The sequence below is a fragment of the Panthera pardus genome, unplaced genomic scaffold (genome assembly GCF_024362965.1).
Source record: "Panthera pardus isolate Hobbes unplaced genomic scaffold, ASM2436296v1 HiC_scaffold_7, whole genome shotgun sequence".
NCBI lineage: Eukaryota > Metazoa > Chordata > Mammalia > Carnivora > Felidae > Panthera > Panthera pardus.
Genome location: NW_026527002.1, coordinates 32,917,038 through 32,935,140, shown reverse-complemented (window position 1 = coordinate 32,935,140; position 18,103 = coordinate 32,917,038). Strand labels below are relative to the sequence as shown.

Here is an 18,103-nt window from a genome sequence, read left to right as displayed (position 1 = left end):
GTTCTAAATATGGAGTGGATCAGGGGCGCTTGGGTGGCTCAGTCGGTTGAGCGTCCGACTTCGGCTCAGGTCATGATCTCACAGTCCGTGGGTTCGAGCCCCGCGTCAGGCTCTGTGTTGACAGCTCAGAGTCCAGAGCCTGCTTCAGATTCTGTGTCTCCCTCTCTCTCTGCCCATCCCCCCACTCATGCTCTGTCTCTCTGTGTATCAAAAATAAATAAACATTTAAAAAATTTTAAATATGGAGTGGATTATTAGTCTACTTTGTATAGATGCCTAACCCTTGGGATATGGTTTTTCATGATATAGATCACTTTAATCTCTCTATAACAGTTAGAAAATCATCAGAGTAGACCTCAAGTTAAGTTTTTATATGGTACATTTTAAATGGTTTTCCTTTCCTTTCTTTTCTTCTTTTTATTCTGTAAGAGGGTACAACTCAATGACAGTCACGAAATTAGGTACAAATGTAGCTGGAAAAACTAATTAACACTTTAGACTCCTATCTACAGCTCAGCACAAAGGGACTCTTTTGAACCTGAAACTAAAAGTAAGTGACTCCCAAATGCCTCCAGCGCCAGCTTGGACCTCTTCCCTAAAGTCCACACTTGCATCCAACAGCCCTCTTGAATGTGAGCCAAGGATATCTATCTAACAGACACCTCAAACTTAACATGTGCAAAACAGAAAGTTAACTTCTCTCTGCAATCTGCTTCTCCCTGGACTTGCCCATCTTAGTAAATGGCAGAACCATCCTGTTTGTTCAAGCCAAAATCTTAGGAGTGTTTCTAGACCCCTCTTTTTTTTCTCCCTTCAATCTTGTCACCCTTTTCATTTCCAAGTCCCACTGACTTCACTTCGCAAACACATCATGGACTCATCTAGCTCTCTTCATCTCCACCACACCCATACCCCAAACCATCATTGCTCATTTGCACTATCTCCATAAGCTTCAAATTTGTCTCCCTGTTTCAACCTTAGTCCAACCTCTTCTCCACATAGCAGCTGGTTCTCTTTTATAAAATATAAAGTAGAACATGACATTCCCCTGCTCAAGACCTTCCATCATCTTTGTCTCGATACATTAAGGATAAATCCCAAATTTCTTACCATGCCCCACAAAGCCTGACAAGGCATGGTCCTTGCCTGCTTCTCCAGGACACGGCCTATAACTTCTCCCTCGTTAATTCCAATCCCAGAAGCCAAAGGCTTTTGCTTCTTAAACATGCCAGCCTTACTCCTGCCTGGGGTCATCTGTCTTTGCTGTGCCCACTTGCTGAGAAGCTCTTTAGATTTTCTCATAGTGACTCTTAGACATTCAGTTTCAATTCACATAAATCACAAAGAAACATTTCCTAACTATTCAGTAACACTACCAGCTCCCATGGTATGTTCCTATCAAAGAACTTATCACGTACCATTTATTAATGTTTATCATCTACCTCTAACATCCCCCCAACTCTGAGGTCTGACCCAGACTTCCTCATTTTCCATCAGCATTCCTGTCTCAAACCAGAAAACATGACCCCCTCCTCCTTTCCCCTTCAAACCAAATTAATCAACAAATCCCACTGAAGGGGGATACTTCCAGTCTATACTTCTAGCCAGCACTCCAGTTAACTATACTCTCATCGATTTACCTGGAACTCCCCCCAAAAATCTCACTGATTCCTCTTATCCATCCCTGCTTCAACCCAATTTATTTTCAAATGGTACCTAGAATGTTTTTTTAAATGCAAATATGATCACTGTCCAGTTCAAAGCTAGTCAGTGGCTTCCCACTGCACAGAGAATGAAGTGCACAATCCTTACCATGACTTACCTTACTAAGTGCAGGCCCTCCAGCCCTTCCAACCCTACCTGGGGCAGCTCTCCTCCCTGTTCATGCACCAATCCAACTAGCCACTTTGTTCTTCAAATACGGGATGCACTTCCCACCCCAAGTCCTCATACATGATCCCGTGCAGGACCACTGCTGTCTCTCTCCTTTGCCTGGCTCACTGCTGCTCATCCTTTGGTTGGGGCTGAAGGGCTCTTTGCAGGGAAGTGTTCCCTGTTCTATCCCTACTTCCTTCCAGCATTCCCTTCAGGATGAGCACAAGTCAGCTAGGCAAACATGGGGGACATAGTAGGGTCACAATGAATTCTTAAAGAGTGAATGAATTCATGAACAAATGAACAAAATAAGAAATAGTCTTAAACATATATTAAAGAAAATATGAAATTCCAGTCAAAGCTTTATCTCCTTCAAGAAGGAAAGTCTACAAAGATGTTTCTTGCTCTGCAAGTCAGGACTCCGAGCTTCTGGAAAATTTCAGGATATGGGTGCCCTTTTCAAGAAACAACTTGCCAGCTCAGATAAGATCTCTCTGAGAGTACGCATTCAAGTTTATGAAACTAGAAAGTAAAACCATAAAGCAATGTGACTAATTTTTCTTAGTTGTTTAGGAATATTACAAAGCAGTAGTAACCCAAGGCCAGCTCAATCACCACAAAGCCTTTAAGATTTAGAACAATGTGTTAAATTTAGAACACAAAATGTGAGAAAGCAACATGAAAACTGTTCAGCAGATGATATAAACTGAGGCACCACACAGATTCAGAAGTCCCACTTCCTACATTCTTGGCTTCTTTTCTCCACTGATATGGAACACTTTGGATATACATTTTATTTCCCCATCCTGAAAACAGAGCAGGTCCCACACCTTAAGCACTTGGCCTCAGACAAAAGTGTTTTAAGTTGACAAAATGGACACTTTGGTTGATAGACTCAAAGAATAGATGTACCTGTGAATGGAAGAGTAAAACTGGAAAAAAGTTCTGTTGGTTGGATTTCTCTGAACAGCAGAATTATAAAGGAGTATCCATACTCCACAGCTCAGTAACCATGAGAAAATGAAGAACTTTACTGGCCTGGTAACACTGCTCTGTCTCACCTAGATGGCTCACAAGCCAAATTATTTTCACATAAACAGCTTTGGTTGAGTCATACAATAATTCACTTTCACCTCATGAAAAAGTTGGGTGTTAGCAATATTTAACAGTATAAAAACTTGAAGTATATTATGCTTTGTCATTGAACAGAGGATTAGAAAAAGTAGAGTGTTATTAACAAATATAATTATAAAGAAGTGACTTCCCAATTTAAAAAAAAATCAATGATGGATGCCTGGGCAGCTCAGTCAGTTAAGTGGCCAACTTCGGCTCAGGTCATGATCTCGCGGTTCGTGAGTTCGAGCCCCGCGTCAGGCCCTGTGCTAACAGCTCAGAGCCTGGAGCCTGCTTCAGATTCTGTGTCTCCCTCTCTTTCTGCCTGTCCCCCACTCACATTCTGTCTCTGTCTCTCAAAAAGTGAATAAACATTAAAAATTTTTTTAAAGAGTCAATGAATGCTTTATTGTGTTATGCTTTACCAATGACCTTAATAATTAACAGATTCCATTCTATACCTGTAATTATAGATGTAATGTAGAGTTTAGGAGAATTTGTGTCTTTGTTTTTTCTTCCCTACAAGAAACTCCGCCATTCACTATTACCTCTACAAAATATGATATTAGTATGTATCTCTGTCTGGACCAAATACGTACACAGTTGGGCCCCAATCAAATGTCTCTTTCTCTGCCTTCTCAGTCGACTTTCGGGAAGCACAATAGATAGTATAGAAAGATTTGTAATTTGGTATCAGACAAACTTGAATTTAAATCCATCTTACCCACCCCCTAATTGGATAAGTTACTTAATCTCTCTAAATCTGCAGTTTACTCATTTCTAGAATGAGCACAATAACCCTAAGCTCTCAGAGTTGGTATAAGACTCAGAAGAGCCACACTGATCGCTCTCATATTGATAAACTCTCATGTTGATTGAATAAAGCAATTTCAGACACCGAGAAACCTAACTGACTCAGGATCAATTTGGAGTCAAGAGAGTTGCCCTCTGCGTTCCTTAAATTCCATCACCTAGGAAAACACTGAATCATGAATCTATGTCTGTTGGCTTACCTCTGCAGCGTATCTCACTCCATCCACCACATGTTCAGAGCCGTGATCATCAGCAGACCCCCAATGCAGGTGAAACTGCCGCAGCCTGTAGTTTCCAGTGAGAGGACCCCCACGCAGAACTAAAATGGCGATGCATTTTCAATTGTGAGCAAGAAAACCATCTTTACACATGCTGCTACAACCCACATCATCTCCCTGAACACACGCAGGTCCTCCAAGGAAGTGTTTACAAATGTGTCATTCAGTTTGTGGACAGGAACACAACTTTTAGGTATATGAGGAGTGCGTACAAACATTTTAAAAGGTTGGAGAGTCTACAAAACAGATTTTTATGGAATATCTGGGAAATCACAGCAGACAGTGGTTGGAAAGTAGAAGAAATTAGGAGTTCTTAAAGGTAAGGAATTGGTCTGTTTATTGGAGAATGTCAGCCTCTCTGAATAAGGATGTGATTATGTAAAAAGGGCCACCTTGAACTTGGTAGAGCAGTCCAGCATTATGATTAAAGAATAGTGTCCTGCACTGAGAAGACCTGGGCTCATGCTCTTACTGGTGATCTTGCATGAACTCTAACTTCAAAGCACCAGCTTTCATGTCTGTAACCTCAAGAGAGTAATGCTCCCTCCTCCTAATGCTGTTTTGAAACTAGAAGAAAAGTTGAATACAAAGGACTTAACACTGCCTGGCACACAGTGAGCATGCTGGACATGTTAGCTATTATTACTATTTTATTGTGTTAGGATTACTACAAAAACTGGCCAAGTAAGCATATCTTCTGTACTTAAATTCTATCTTCCCAGGGAAACCTGGAATACAGTGCAAAATTAACTCTTTTCTGACAACAGAATCATATCTTAAGTATATAGAAAATCTTCTTAATATAAAACATAGCTCTAACCTGTCTCCTCCTAATTAATCTTTATTGGGCATGTTTATGGGGGGATAAGACAGCATTGGATATTGAATATACCATACACATTACTAATCTCCCATCAACATCCAGTAGAATTAAGTGTTAGATTATGAGGTGCAGTCTTAATAACAGTTTGATTTAAATGACCTTCCTCTTCAAAGATTTCAGATAGGTAGACAGATAGAGATAAAGAGAGAGAGAGAAATCTCAAAATTTGTCAGGAATGATCCATCTTATATATGAATCAAAAGATGTTAATGGGGTTCCTGGCTAGCTCAGTCAGCAGAGCATGTGACTCTTGATCTCAGGGTCATGAGTTTAAGTTCCACATTGGGCATGGAGTCTACTTAAAAAAGAAGCAAGGGGCGCCTGGATGGCTCATTTGGTTGAGCATCTGACTTCGGTTCAGGTCTAATCTCATATTCTGTGAGTTCAAGCCCTGCATTGGGCTCTGTGCTGACAGGTCAGAGCCTGGAGCCTGCTTCAGATCCTGTGTCTCCCTCTCTCTCTGCCCCACCCCTGCTTGCTCTCTGTCGCTCAAAAATGAATAAACGTTAAAAAATTTAAAAAAAAAAGAAGCAAAAGATGTTAAGAAGTATCACATGCAGTAAGGATGCCTAAGGCACACGCCTCTTTGAGCTCTTTTGTGGGAGAAAAATGATCCAGATGGCTGCCTCTATTAACCAGTACAATTGAACTCATTTCTTCCTTACTCAGTTTGACTCAGTGAAGTTGAACATCAATGATTAAGAGTTACCGTGGTTGGAATCAGCAAACCTGGGAATGGTCCCAGCTCAGCAACTGAATTATGTGATCTTTCAAGATTCACTTAAGTCTCTATGGGCTTTAGCTTTCTCATGCATACTTGTGTTCATCTGTCCATCTGTCTGTCTATTTTTAATTAGGAGATAGGACTGGAAGCTTTTTGGCTTATACAATTATCAAAATTACCAAGGGAAAAGATTGAGCATATGCAATTCATTTTGTGGGTTGTTTTTTTTTTTTTTTTTTGGAAGATTGAATGGTAGGAACTTCCCTACCATTAGATTTATTTGGTAAATAAATCTAATTTACCAAATTAAATTTACCAAAAAAATTTATTTGGTAGATTTATTTGGATCCAGATTTTTTTTTAAATAACCAAAGATGGCTATTTCCAAAACCCTCTGAAAAGTTAAAGAGAAGAACCATTTACATCAGACTCTAAGGCTTGCTCTTCTGTTACACCGTTATAAGCAGAGTAATGTTAGGGTTTTGAGTCTCCCACTGGACAGTGTTCATGAGGGCAGAGGCTCTGTCCAACTGGATCACTGCTGTACCCATCATCTAGCATGGAACCTATCACAGAGGAGATGTATGATAAATATTCGATGAATGAATGAATAAAACATTTGATTTGTCTTTAAACAAACATTTTCAAAGATCATTCACAGATAAATTAATTTAAAAGGCAAATTTCCCTAAGTGACTCCATACAGCATGGTTACAGTGGCATTCCAAATGAAAAGAAATCAACAATTCTATTGTCCTTTCTTTTCTTGCAGCAGTAGCATAAAACCTGAGCTGAAACATAAAGTCATTCCTTCACAGATAAAAGGCAGATTACAGAGCTTGAGTAATCAATGTGGAATTAACTTTGGGAGAAGATGCAAATAAGCTGGCTCAGGAGAAAGAAAATGATACCAAAAAACACACATTGTTAGGGAAACATCCAAGAATAATGGCTGATCTCTGGAAAGCCTGCTCAGAATCCAGGGTTTAAAGCCAGATTAGCATAGCTCTGCTAGTTAAGCAACAAAGATTGCCTTACACTCTACATATGTGGACTCCACACGTGAGTGTTTCAATTAAAATATCCAAACTGGGGGCTCCTGGGTGGCTCAGTTGGTTACGTGTCCAACTCTTAATTTCGGCTCAGGTCATGATCTCATGGTTCGTGAGTTTGAGCTCCATGTCCAACTCTGAGCCGACATCATGGAGCCTGCTTGGGATTCTCTCTCTCCATCTCTCAATAAATAATGAATAAATGTTAAAAATAAAATAAAATAAAATAAAATAAAATAATAAAATAAAATATCCAAACTGGGACCATGATCAGCAACTGTCTGTGTGTGAAGAAAACATTCTCTTAGAACAGAGCTCTTCTGAAGAAAGCTTCCCACAGGATGGGGAAAAGTAAGTCAAAATATCCAGGTTAATTTATCACTGACTTTGAGATACTCTATAATAAAATAACATAACTATAGTATAAAATGAACAATGGCAACAAAAATTATTTTTAGGGGGAATGAGTTAGTGTTTTCAAGCATCAAATCATTCACCTTCCTCTGTAACCCAGATGAGTAACTAAATATTATTGTCTCCATCTTATATCCGAAAACAGTAATTGTTTCTCCCAAATCATACGTGGTATACATATATAGTCCACTTATCATTTCATTCAGAATTTTTTAAAAATCTATTCCAAATAAAACACTCATATAAGAGGTCCACAGAGAGTAAGCAATCAGAGTTAAGTGCCATTAAAATTTGGGAACTTTTTAATATCTTAATAAAAGAATCCTTGTCATTTGTTATATGCTGCAAAGACCAACAATGTTGTGAAACTAGAATGTATATGTTACTCCATTGAGTTTGGCTTTTTTAAATTGTTGGTAACTTCTTCTTTTCTGAAACCACACTATAGCCAATGGCCTTAAATGGTAACCAAGGCTTGCAACAAAATCAGAAAGAAAATAATTTAAAAATTAACACACTTGTCTATGCATGCATTTACTGTCTATCCCACCAGGATACAAACTCTTCTAAGGCAGAATCTGTCTTGTTCTCTTGTATCTCTAGTGCTTAAGACAGTGTCTGCACCAATAAATATTAAAAACATAAAACAAGAGACCTCACCTGTAGAAGCACATCTCTGTAAACTTCAGTTTATAAGATGGCTACTGAGTAAGTGACCTGGGAACCACTAGAGAACATGTTCTTATGAATCTAATGAAAGTCATAGACTAATCACTATGTGGTAAACAGTTCTCTGAAGCAAAGCTAAATGAATAGCACATGTATTTTGCTTGGACCCTAGGAAAAGAGGAACCAAAGGGCACAAATCTGCCAGGATTATACTGTGAGAGAGAGAGAGAGACCAAAGCCATAAATGCTTCCAGTCAGTGGGGCCTGAATTCTTTATGGAGCCAGGAAAGTCTTCGTTAAGTCTGGCCTCTTTTGCTCTGAGCATATGCACACCAGGTCACTCTCTGCTTATTCATTCAACAATTCTGAATACCTTGCTATCGGCTAGCAACTATGTTCAATACTAAGTATGGGATGATGAGTAAGGTCATCCTTATCCTCAAGGGACTTAGGCCTAATGAAGGAAACATCATTATGATAGTTTTGTAATGTATACATTGTCACAAATTACCAATTCAGTTTCCTGGAGATCTTGGTTCTTGGAGGAATCACACAACTAAGGCATCCTGCTCCCATTATCTTTTTATGTTTTTTCTCTTTTCTAATGTATAATTTCAGATCTTGTGAATTTGGTTGATTTCAGGCAGTTACCTAGAACCAGATAACTAGAACTAAATAACTAGAGCGTAACTAAGAAACTGACAATTTCTAGAGGTGAAAATTAAAGAATAAGCATTGAGTCCATTATGTCACTGGTTTTCCTACAAGGCCTTTCTCAGTAAGAAACTAGCTTCCTTCCTTTTGACATCTTTAAAAGATTTCAGCACAACATATCTTATACATGGAAAGGATACAGGCCTGTTATTTACTATGTCTTATTATTATCATTTTGTTATTAATAGTTATTAAGTACTTACTACATTCCAAGAATTTTCATTTATTAAAATGTAACAATCACTACAACAGCCTTTAATGATTAAACATTCAGGGGCGCCTGAGTGGCATGGCTCAGTCAGTTAAGTCTCTGACTTCAGCTCAGGTCATGATCTCACGGTTCATGAGTTCGAGCCTGGTCAGGATCTGAGCTAACAGCTTGGAGGCTGGAATCTGCTTCAGATTCTGTGTTTCCCTCTCTCTCTGCCCCTCTCCTGCTCACGTTCTGTCTGTCTCTCTCTCTCTCTCTCAAAAATAAAAAAACTTTAATAATAATAATAAGAATTAAACATTCAAGCAATGAATAATCCACTAATGTTTAAACTAGTTAGATGTCAGGGGCACCGGGGTGGCTCAGTTGGTTAAGGGTCAGGCTTTTGGTTTTGGTTCAGGTCATGATCTCACGGTTTTGTGGGTTTGAGCCCCGCATCAGGCTCTGTGCCAGCAGCGTGGTGCCTGCTTGGGATTCTCTCTCTGTCTCCCTCTCTCTCTGTCCCTCTTTGACTCGCGCTGTCTCTGTCTCTCTCAAAATAAATAAATAAACTTAAAAATAATTATAATTTAAATTACTTAGGTGTCAAATGGTAAATATTAATTAATTTCTGGCAGTTTGTAATTTTACTGGGACTTTACATAGGCTAATGAGTGCTATACCATAATGCTGTATCAATTTTCTTTTTTATTTTATTTTATTTTATTTACTTATTTTTTATTGAGAGAGTACAAGCACTGGGAAGGGGCAGAGAGAGAGAATCTCAAGCAGGCTCCATGTTCAGTGCGGAGCCTGACGCGAGGTTCGATACCAGGACTGTGAGATCATGACCTGAGCTGAATCTCTTGATTTCACTTACCTACGGGGCCACCTACTCACCCCGCCATATCAATTTTCTTTTTTTTTTTTTTTTCAACGTTTTTTATTTATTTTTGGGACAGAGAGAGACAGAGCATGAACGGGGGAGGGGCAGAGAGAGAGGGAGACACAGAATCGGAAACAGGCTCCAGGCTCCGAGCCATCAGCCCAGAGCCTGACGCGGGGCTCAAACTCACAGACCGTGAGATCGTGACCTGGCTGAAGTCGGACGCTTAACCGACTGCACCACCCAGGCGCCCCCATATCAATTTTCTATCCTCCAAGAAACATCACACCAAAAAAATGTTTTTAACTCAAACACACATTTATTGAGTACCTACTGTGTGCAAGGCACTATGCTAGACACAGGAGTCAGACAGAGCTGTTGCCCACAGGGAGCATTCAGCTGAATGGGAAGAGAACCAGCTAGCAGTTACAATGCAGTGTGGGGAGCTCTGGATGGGACAAGCGGGGATGTTACAGGAGGAGTTGTGGGGCCAGTCAGGTGAGATTCCCAGAGAGGTGAGATCCTGTCTGAGTACACAGACCAGTAGCTAGGGTGAGAATGCCCTTGTCTTTCTCTACCAGATTACTATTTACCCTCTGCTATGGCCAAGAGGAATTCTTCCCCCAAAATATCATCACTTCCTACCCCCTCTTTAAAGGACTATTAAATTCTAAAGGGTGGCTCGCCAGAAGTTAACCACGGGGAATGCAACTGCCCAGCCAAAGAAGTCCTACAAGGACCGTGAGGACAATTTCATGCCTGTGGTTTCTCTCTCTCCTTTTTTTTTTTTTTTAAGTTCATTTATTTATTTTGAACAGGGGAGGGCAGAGAGAGAGGAAGAGAGAGAATCCTAAGCAAGCTCCACACTGTCAGTGCTGGGCTGTACGCAGGGCTCAAACCCATGAACTGTGAGATCATGACCTGAGCTGAAATCAAGAGTCAGAGGCTTAACCAACGGAGGCACCCAGGTGCCTCTGCCCTCTTACTGGTGGGATTCAGAGTTAATTTTGGTCAAGAATGGCTTCTTTACAAAATAGAAACTGTTTTATTCAAATTAAAGTGGTTTGCTATAGAAAGTTTGTGTTTCTTATAGTTTACCAAAGAAAAAGAAAAATCAACAACAATTTAACTATAGTGGTTTCTACTTTTTAACTGATTAATACCCAGAGTCACCACAAAACATTCTCTTTTTATTTATCTTGAGAAAAAAGAATGAGAATCATGACCCATATTTATGTAGTTTCTGTCTCAGAGGGGTACAAAGTACTTTACAGACATTTCCAATTAACTCTGGTAATTTCATTGTGATCTAGATAGGAACTAGACCTTCACATATGGGAGAAGGCACACACTACCAATCACAGACAAAGTGTCAAATCTGGAAACATAAGCTGATTCCCCCAGATTAACTCAAAGTAGAAGGAAAACGAGAGGAAGAGAGAAAGAGACAGGCAGAGAGAGGAAGACAGAAGGAAGAGGGAGAAAAAAGGGAGAGGGAGAGAGAGGAAACCTAGATCATCATCAAGCAGATTAGAGTAGGAATTTTCTATGACTAAGGCTGCCTACATTTATAAACTAAAAACTTAAAGTTTTAGGTGATGTAAATTTAATCATTTCTTATTGTAACAGCAGGAGTGGTTAGCCTCAAATTTTTATGTTTAAGACATAAACAGTATCAAACTACAATTATGGGTGGTAAAGCCCTTATACTCAGAAGCCATGGACTATTTATAATGTACCCATTGCATCAACCATATCTATTAATACAGAAGCATTAAACTGAGGGCTTAAAGGAAAGACAATTGAATGTAGTATATAAAAAGTGAGGTCTGGGGGCTCCTGGGTGGCTCAGTCGGTTAAGCGTCCAACTCTTGATTTCAGCTCAGTCATGATCTCATAGTTCGTGGGTTTGAGCCCATGTTTGAGCCCACTGTTAGAACTCTGCACTAACAGTGCAGAGTCTGTATGGGATTCTCTCTCCCTCTCTCTCCCCTCCCCCACTCTCTCTCTTTCTTTCTCTCTCAAAATAAATAATTTTTTTTTAAAGTGAGGTCCTTCCTCCCCATGAAAGTTAAAAATAGCATGTTAATCCTTTTCTGTATATTTTTTACAGTGCTCTGATGAAAATGTATCTTTTATGAATTTGACAAATATGAGAAAGAAATTTTATGAGCTTGTAATTTTTGCTAACAATACAGTACCACATAAATACAGGATATTATTATGAACCTATTCTGAGATTAATGAATAAGTGAAAATCTTTTTCCAATTTAGGATTTGCATAATTTAACTATATTTTTGGGGCGCCTGGGTGGCTCAGTCGGTTGGGTGTCTGACTTCGGCTCAGGTCATGATCTCACGGGTCATGGGTTCGAGCCCTACATCGGGCTTTATGATAACAGCTCGGAGCCTGGAGCCTGCTTCTGATTCTGTGTCTCCCTCCCTCCCTGCCCCTCCCCTGCTCATGCTGTCTCTGTCTCTCAAAAATAAATAAATGTAAAAAAATATATATAATTTAACTATATTTTTATTAACAGAGCAAATACAACATCATCCTAATATTAGACTAAAAGTGAAAGTAATTTGTCAGAAGCCTTAAGAATTATTCCAAAATTCAATTCTCTCTAATCTTCTCTCTCATCTTAACTTTAAATTGGATATCATCCATTCTTTGGGCAGTTGATATGCTTGAAGAAGGATTCAATGTCCATTTTAAGGAAATTTTCTTTTTCTACCTCATTTGGTTATCAAATTAACACATAAACTAAAGTTTTATTTGGTTGGTCCATGACTTATTCACAGCGTGAAAGACATTATCCCATGAAACAGTCAAACAAAACTTTTATTACAAGTTCTAGCAAAGTATTAATAAGGAACACACAATACATAGGTATTTTAAATATGAAAGATAAGAAATCACAGTGCAATCACCTCACACACACCCCCAACCAAAAAAAAAAAAAAAAAAAGAACCAACCTGATTTGTCTTCTGTGTCATCGAAGTCAACGCTGAAGGAATGGCCACTATTACTGATGATTTTGGCTGAGTTTGCATCATACTTGATACTCAGAGGTCGCAGGGAAGAGTCATATTTCACTTCTTTGGTTTTAATCTCAATTGGAGATTGCTGATCCCCATCAGCAATCGGGAAAAATTTATTCCAATGAATAGGACCTTAAATATATAGGACCAAAAGAAAAGGATTAAGTAAGTTACTTCATTCCCCAAACATTTGTTGAGTACAATGCACTGTGCTTGAGCTGAAGGAATAAAAAGGATGAATAAAATAAGATCTTCATCCTCACGACCTTTGCATCTAATTTTTTTTTTTTTTTTTACAAGGCTGGGTGCTTTTATTATAGGATGAAAACCTCCTGGTTTGCTTAACTCATTTGCAGCATTAAACTAACCCTTGCAACAAAAACCGTTTAAGGGTTAAAAAGTACTTTCCAAAGGTGCCTTTCCACCAAACTAAAAACAATAGCATAATTGATCATTGAAAACAATGAGATTTAGTCTCAGCTCCAAGAAAGATCTGTGGTAGCTCCAGAGGTCTCCAAGTTCTTAAGATGAAAGAACGAATGAAACTGAGAAAGCTGTGTAGCGAAAAAAGGGTGCAGTTCTTAAAAATGCTATCCCTGAGGTGCCTGGGTGGCTCAGTTGATTAAGCATCTGACTCTTGATTTTAGCTCAGGTCATGATTCCACGGTTCATAGGTTCGAGCCCTGCATCGGGCTCCATGTTGGCAGTGTGAAGCCTGCTTGGGATTCTCTCTCTCTGTCTCTCTCTCTGCCCCTCCCCTGCTCTCTCAAAATAAATAAATAAACTTTAAAAAAAAATGCTATCCCTACTTCTTTCTTCTATCACTCACTGGTATCTTCAGGTGTCACCCAGGCCTCAACTCAGCTACCTCCAATGTCCAACAGGCATACTAAGGAAATATGTAAATTTTTCACATAGTATAATCCAAATAAAATGGCGGCACCATGTCAGGAAATGTAATATTGCTGATTATCTTCAGCGGAGTCAGGTAACAATTTCTTTCTTTCTTTGAACATTTCTGAAGTTCTTTCTGTGGTTATTTTGCCAATGTTATATTTGAATTCCAACACAAGGGAAAATGGTCATCCTGATCCTCTATTCAAAAAAGTCAAAATTGGAACAAGTCCCCAAGTCAGACACACGTTTGGTAAATTGATATGAACCAATAAGCAGGCAATTCCCTTGTCTAGACTATTCATTTCTCTGGGAGACTTGATTCAAGTTCTGCCTCCCCAAATCAACAGCAAGACTGCAGCTTCAGGTAAATCTCTAAGTCATTTACAGGTGTGTGTAGTCACTTTACAGGTTAGAGGTTCTTATTGTCTACTATGCCTGCAATTTATACAGCTACCACCAAGTCAGCAGAGCACAGGGCTACTGACTAAGCTTTTCCCTACTTCACTAACTTGATTTCTCTAATATTCAAGTACTTATTAAAATGACACAGCCTGGGGGTGCCTGGGTGGCTCAACTAGTTGAGCATCCAACTCTCGATTTCTGCTCGGGCCATGATCTCACAGTTTGTGAGATGGAGCTTCATGCTCTGACAAGGTGGAGTCTGCTTGGGATTCTCTCTCTGTCTCTCTCTCTCTGTGGCCCACCCCTTGCATGCACGCTGTCACTCTCTCAAAATAAATAAATAAACATTAAAACAAATGTTACTGAGACAGCATGACAATTAAACATTTGTTACTGACAACAAATATTTTTAAAGATTTAGAATGAAACTTCAAGAAATACAAACATATCGCAATTATGAACAGCTTCAATCTCTAAATCTAACACTCCTTATTACTCTTAAATTTTGCAAAGGAGAAAGCTTAAGCTCTTTCCTTCACATGTGCATCAGTTACAAAAACTCAAAGCATGAATATACAACCATTCACATAACTTAAAAGCTCTTCTCTAGGGAATCTGACATTTTGGACTTCAAAACAACTTGAACATCAAAAGTCTTTGCCTACTTATTACAGAGAAGGCATTACATTTCCTGGTTTATTGAGTACTCTCATTTACCTTTCTAGTACTCTTTCTGTGTACAATCTAGTCCTTTCTTTAAGTGAAAAAAAGTTTTCTATTTCACTGCCACCAAGTATGAGTCAACCTAACCAGAATTAGATTTCAAATGTGTAATGCATGTATCATGAAATGTTGTTGTTGACTTTTTTCCAACTAGGAAAGAGTTTCTGTCTCCTCCTAATTCCTTTACTCTCCTATTTCCAGTCCTTTATAACAAGAATAATTTTGAGAAGCAGAGGCAAACCAAAATAAAACAAAAATAATAACACTTTGGGGTGCCTGGGTGGCTCAGTTGGTTAAGCGTCTGACTTCAGCATCAGGTTATGATCTCACTGTTTGTGAGTTTGAGCCCCGCATCATGCTCTGTGCTGACAGCTCAGAGCCTGAAGCCTGCTTCGGATTCTGTGTCTCCCTCTCTCTGTTCCTCCTCCACTCACGCTCTGTCTCTCTCTCTCTCTCAAAAATAAAGATTTTAAAAATAATAATAATAATGCTTTGCATAAATTACTCAATATTATTTATTAACCGCTATAGTCGGTTCATTTTCCTGCCTCTTAAACAAGCTCCTTTTTAATGAATGTTTCCAAAACATTCAACTTTAAACCCATTTAAACACAGTTGTTAAGTAGAAATAAATGGTGATTCTTCCACTGACTGAAGAACTTTTAAATATCTACAGATATGCAGTTTTCAGTAACTGTTACATTCCCTAAACTAAACCAATAAAACTACCACAGGTTAGTGGAAGAACTTTTAAGTATTTGGTGAAGGTGGAACCCCCTTCCAATGGCTCAACTCTTGGTGTTCCATTTTATTGTTGCTACTACACCTTGTTTAAATTTCCTTTTATCTGCTCATTCACTGCTTTTGCCAGCCTAAACAGAAAACAAGCAACTAAACTTGCCCGGTCAGGATACAACACATCTCCAGTAGCATTTTGCCACAGTTGATTTACTTACAGGCATAGTCCTCAGAAAGCTATTGCATCAAAAACCAGGAAATGGCCCTACAATTCTTAGCAGAAATACAAAATCACTCCTTAGTAATGGCTTTTCAAAGATAGATTTTTTACATTTCTGAAGATGAGTTTCACTGGGGCCAACATTTTCTAACAAATAAATGTATTAAAGAGTAATCAGTACTCATTGATTGAAAAGACGCTTCTTCTTCCTAACTATAGTGAGGGCACGGTTGACACCCAGTAACTATGAAATGACAAAAATTAAAATTATTCCAGCAGAGAGGGAAATTAAAAGAAATTTTTTGTGGGTTTTTTTCCCAAACATAAATTGGAAATTAGCAAAGTGTGAGATTATAATTACAGTCTCAGTCAAAAAGAAATTCGCCTAAATTATATGTTTTATTATTAAAGGTCTAAATTTCACCTGCTGCCATTTTAAACTGGCAAGTTAATCATAACCTCAAGAAGGCTGCAATTAGAAATGAAGCTGAAAAGCTTTCTTTGTGAAAGTTTCTTTGTGAAAGTAAACTTTCTCTAAAATTTGACTATATGGTACTATTCAATAATATGCACATTAATCCAAGGAAAGTATAATTATAATTATTATTATTATTCACAGATCTAATTTTTTTAATTATTTTTTTAAACTGTTTCATTTTTTTTTTAAGTTTATTTATTTTTGAGACAGAGAGAGACAGAGCATGAACAGGGGAGGGTCAGAGAGAGAGGGAGACACAGAATCCGAAGCAGGCTCCAGGCTCTGAGTAACAGATCTAATTTTGACACTGATTCACTGTAAGGCTTCTTGGTTCACTGTGCAGTTATTTCAAATAATGGTTATTTTGGTGATTTAGTATATAGAAGAAGACAAGTATACATATTATTACTGCTGCTCCCATCGATAAATCCATGTTTGCCAATATGATAAAATTTGAATAATCCTTTGCTAATCCTCTATCTATGCAAGGATGATTGTGGGAGAGGGAGAAAGAGTGAAGTGGCCCAAAGCATAACTTTATTTTTTTAGAAAGAACCTGAAACCTCCTAAAGCTAACAGTACCAGTCAACCAACTGCAAATTACCGTGGCAATATTTTATAGTAACAGCTATTAAGATATTTGCAGTATTTCATTTGCCAAGAAGGCAACTTCAATCTTCAGGATTGTGATTCAATTATTAAAATTTCTTAAGTATACCTTCAAATGTTTTCCATGATTTGTTTCCTGCGAATAATGAACTCAAAAAACTGAAAGCGAACTTGCCCTCGATTCATTAAAGTATGTCATCAGACTTCTAATCTCCGTGCCTTTAATTGATAAGTAGTTGTTACTAGGGAAAGCCCTCGGCTTTTCAAGTGAAAGTGAATGGACATATACGAAGATTTCGTGGTCTGGGGGAATCTTCACAGGGCTAACACATAACACACACCAACTTTCACCCTCACTATCACCCTCCAAAAGACGCTTTTCCTGTCTTCACAAGACTGAGCCCTCTCTTTACTTCCTGCATTCGGCTCAGGGGAAAGCTGCTCAATTTAAAGAGGAACCAAAAAGTTTCTCGCAAGTGCGAGATCAGCAGTGTGTGGTCTGTCCCCCACGGCCGCCCCCTGGAGCAAAGCCCTCCCTCGCTCACCGTTGTGTTCGCCGTATCCCCAGCTGAGCCGCGACATGGTCCCTCGAATGGGAGGCAGAGGAAGATGTGGCAGGACAGCGAGAGGAGGGACGGAGCCGGGCGGGCGCGCGAGTTGGCAAAGGCGGCGGCCAGCCTGGACGGGGTCCGCCCCGCGCCGCCTGGCAGCAGGGGTGCGCTACAACCCCGGGGCCAGGTCGCTCTCGGCTTCGTCCGCCAGGGGGCAGTGGCTTGCAGGAAGGCGCCCGCACATGTCTGGGCGACCTCGGGCGGCGGAGCTGAGCTAGGTCCTGGGGCGAGAGTCCCTTGCACTAACAGCTTGAACTCCAGAAAAGGAGAGTGGGTTTGATAGAGAGGCGGGGAGGACGGGAGGAAAGAGGGAAGAACGAGAGAAGAGTTTCCAGAGGAGATTTTCTGCCTCCTGAGAAGTAGTCACCCCCGAAAGTATTGCTTGGAGGTCTATCCTGGGAATAAATGAGTCACCTGGGCCTGAAGCTGCCGGGCTGGGAGGGGCTGCTGGTGGAGACATGAAGTCAAGTCGTTGGTGGTGGTGGTATTAAAGTACAAAATAATAGTGACAATGGTAATAGCTACAAAAATAATTTAGCTGCTATTTACTAAAGGCTTACCATGGGCCAGTGTCTGAACTAAGACTTTTACCCACATTTTGCCACTAGATCCTATAATTGCCCTAGAGTCTTAAGACAAGCTGAGTAACCCTCCCAGGTCACACAGCCAAAAGGGGCCTAGAGTTCTTACTAAAAAAGGACCCCTGACCCCTCCCTTACCCAGCCTGGTTGCACCAGCCCATTCATCCCATCTCCTTCCTGACTCTCACCC

At 39.6% G+C, this 18,103-nt stretch overlaps 1 protein-coding gene across 1 annotated transcript in view; it reads right to left on the bottom strand.

Moving 5' to 3' along the window:
• The window catches only part of CA13 (carbonic anhydrase 13), a 33,770-nt gene extending 16,298 nt beyond the window's left edge, over positions 1–17,472 (bottom strand). The window contains exons 1-3 of the mRNA XM_019453383.2: positions 17,267–17,472; positions 12,589–12,786; positions 4,002–4,120 (exon numbers count right to left, since the gene is read on the bottom strand). Of these exons, the coding sequence (XP_019308928.1) occupies positions 4,002–4,120; positions 12,589–12,786; positions 17,267–17,303 (354 nt within the window). The 5' untranslated portion in view covers positions 17,304–17,472. The remainder of the gene's footprint in view (positions 1–4,001; positions 4,121–12,588; positions 12,787–17,266) is intronic.
• Between the last annotated feature and the right edge of the window lie 631 nt (positions 17,473–18,103).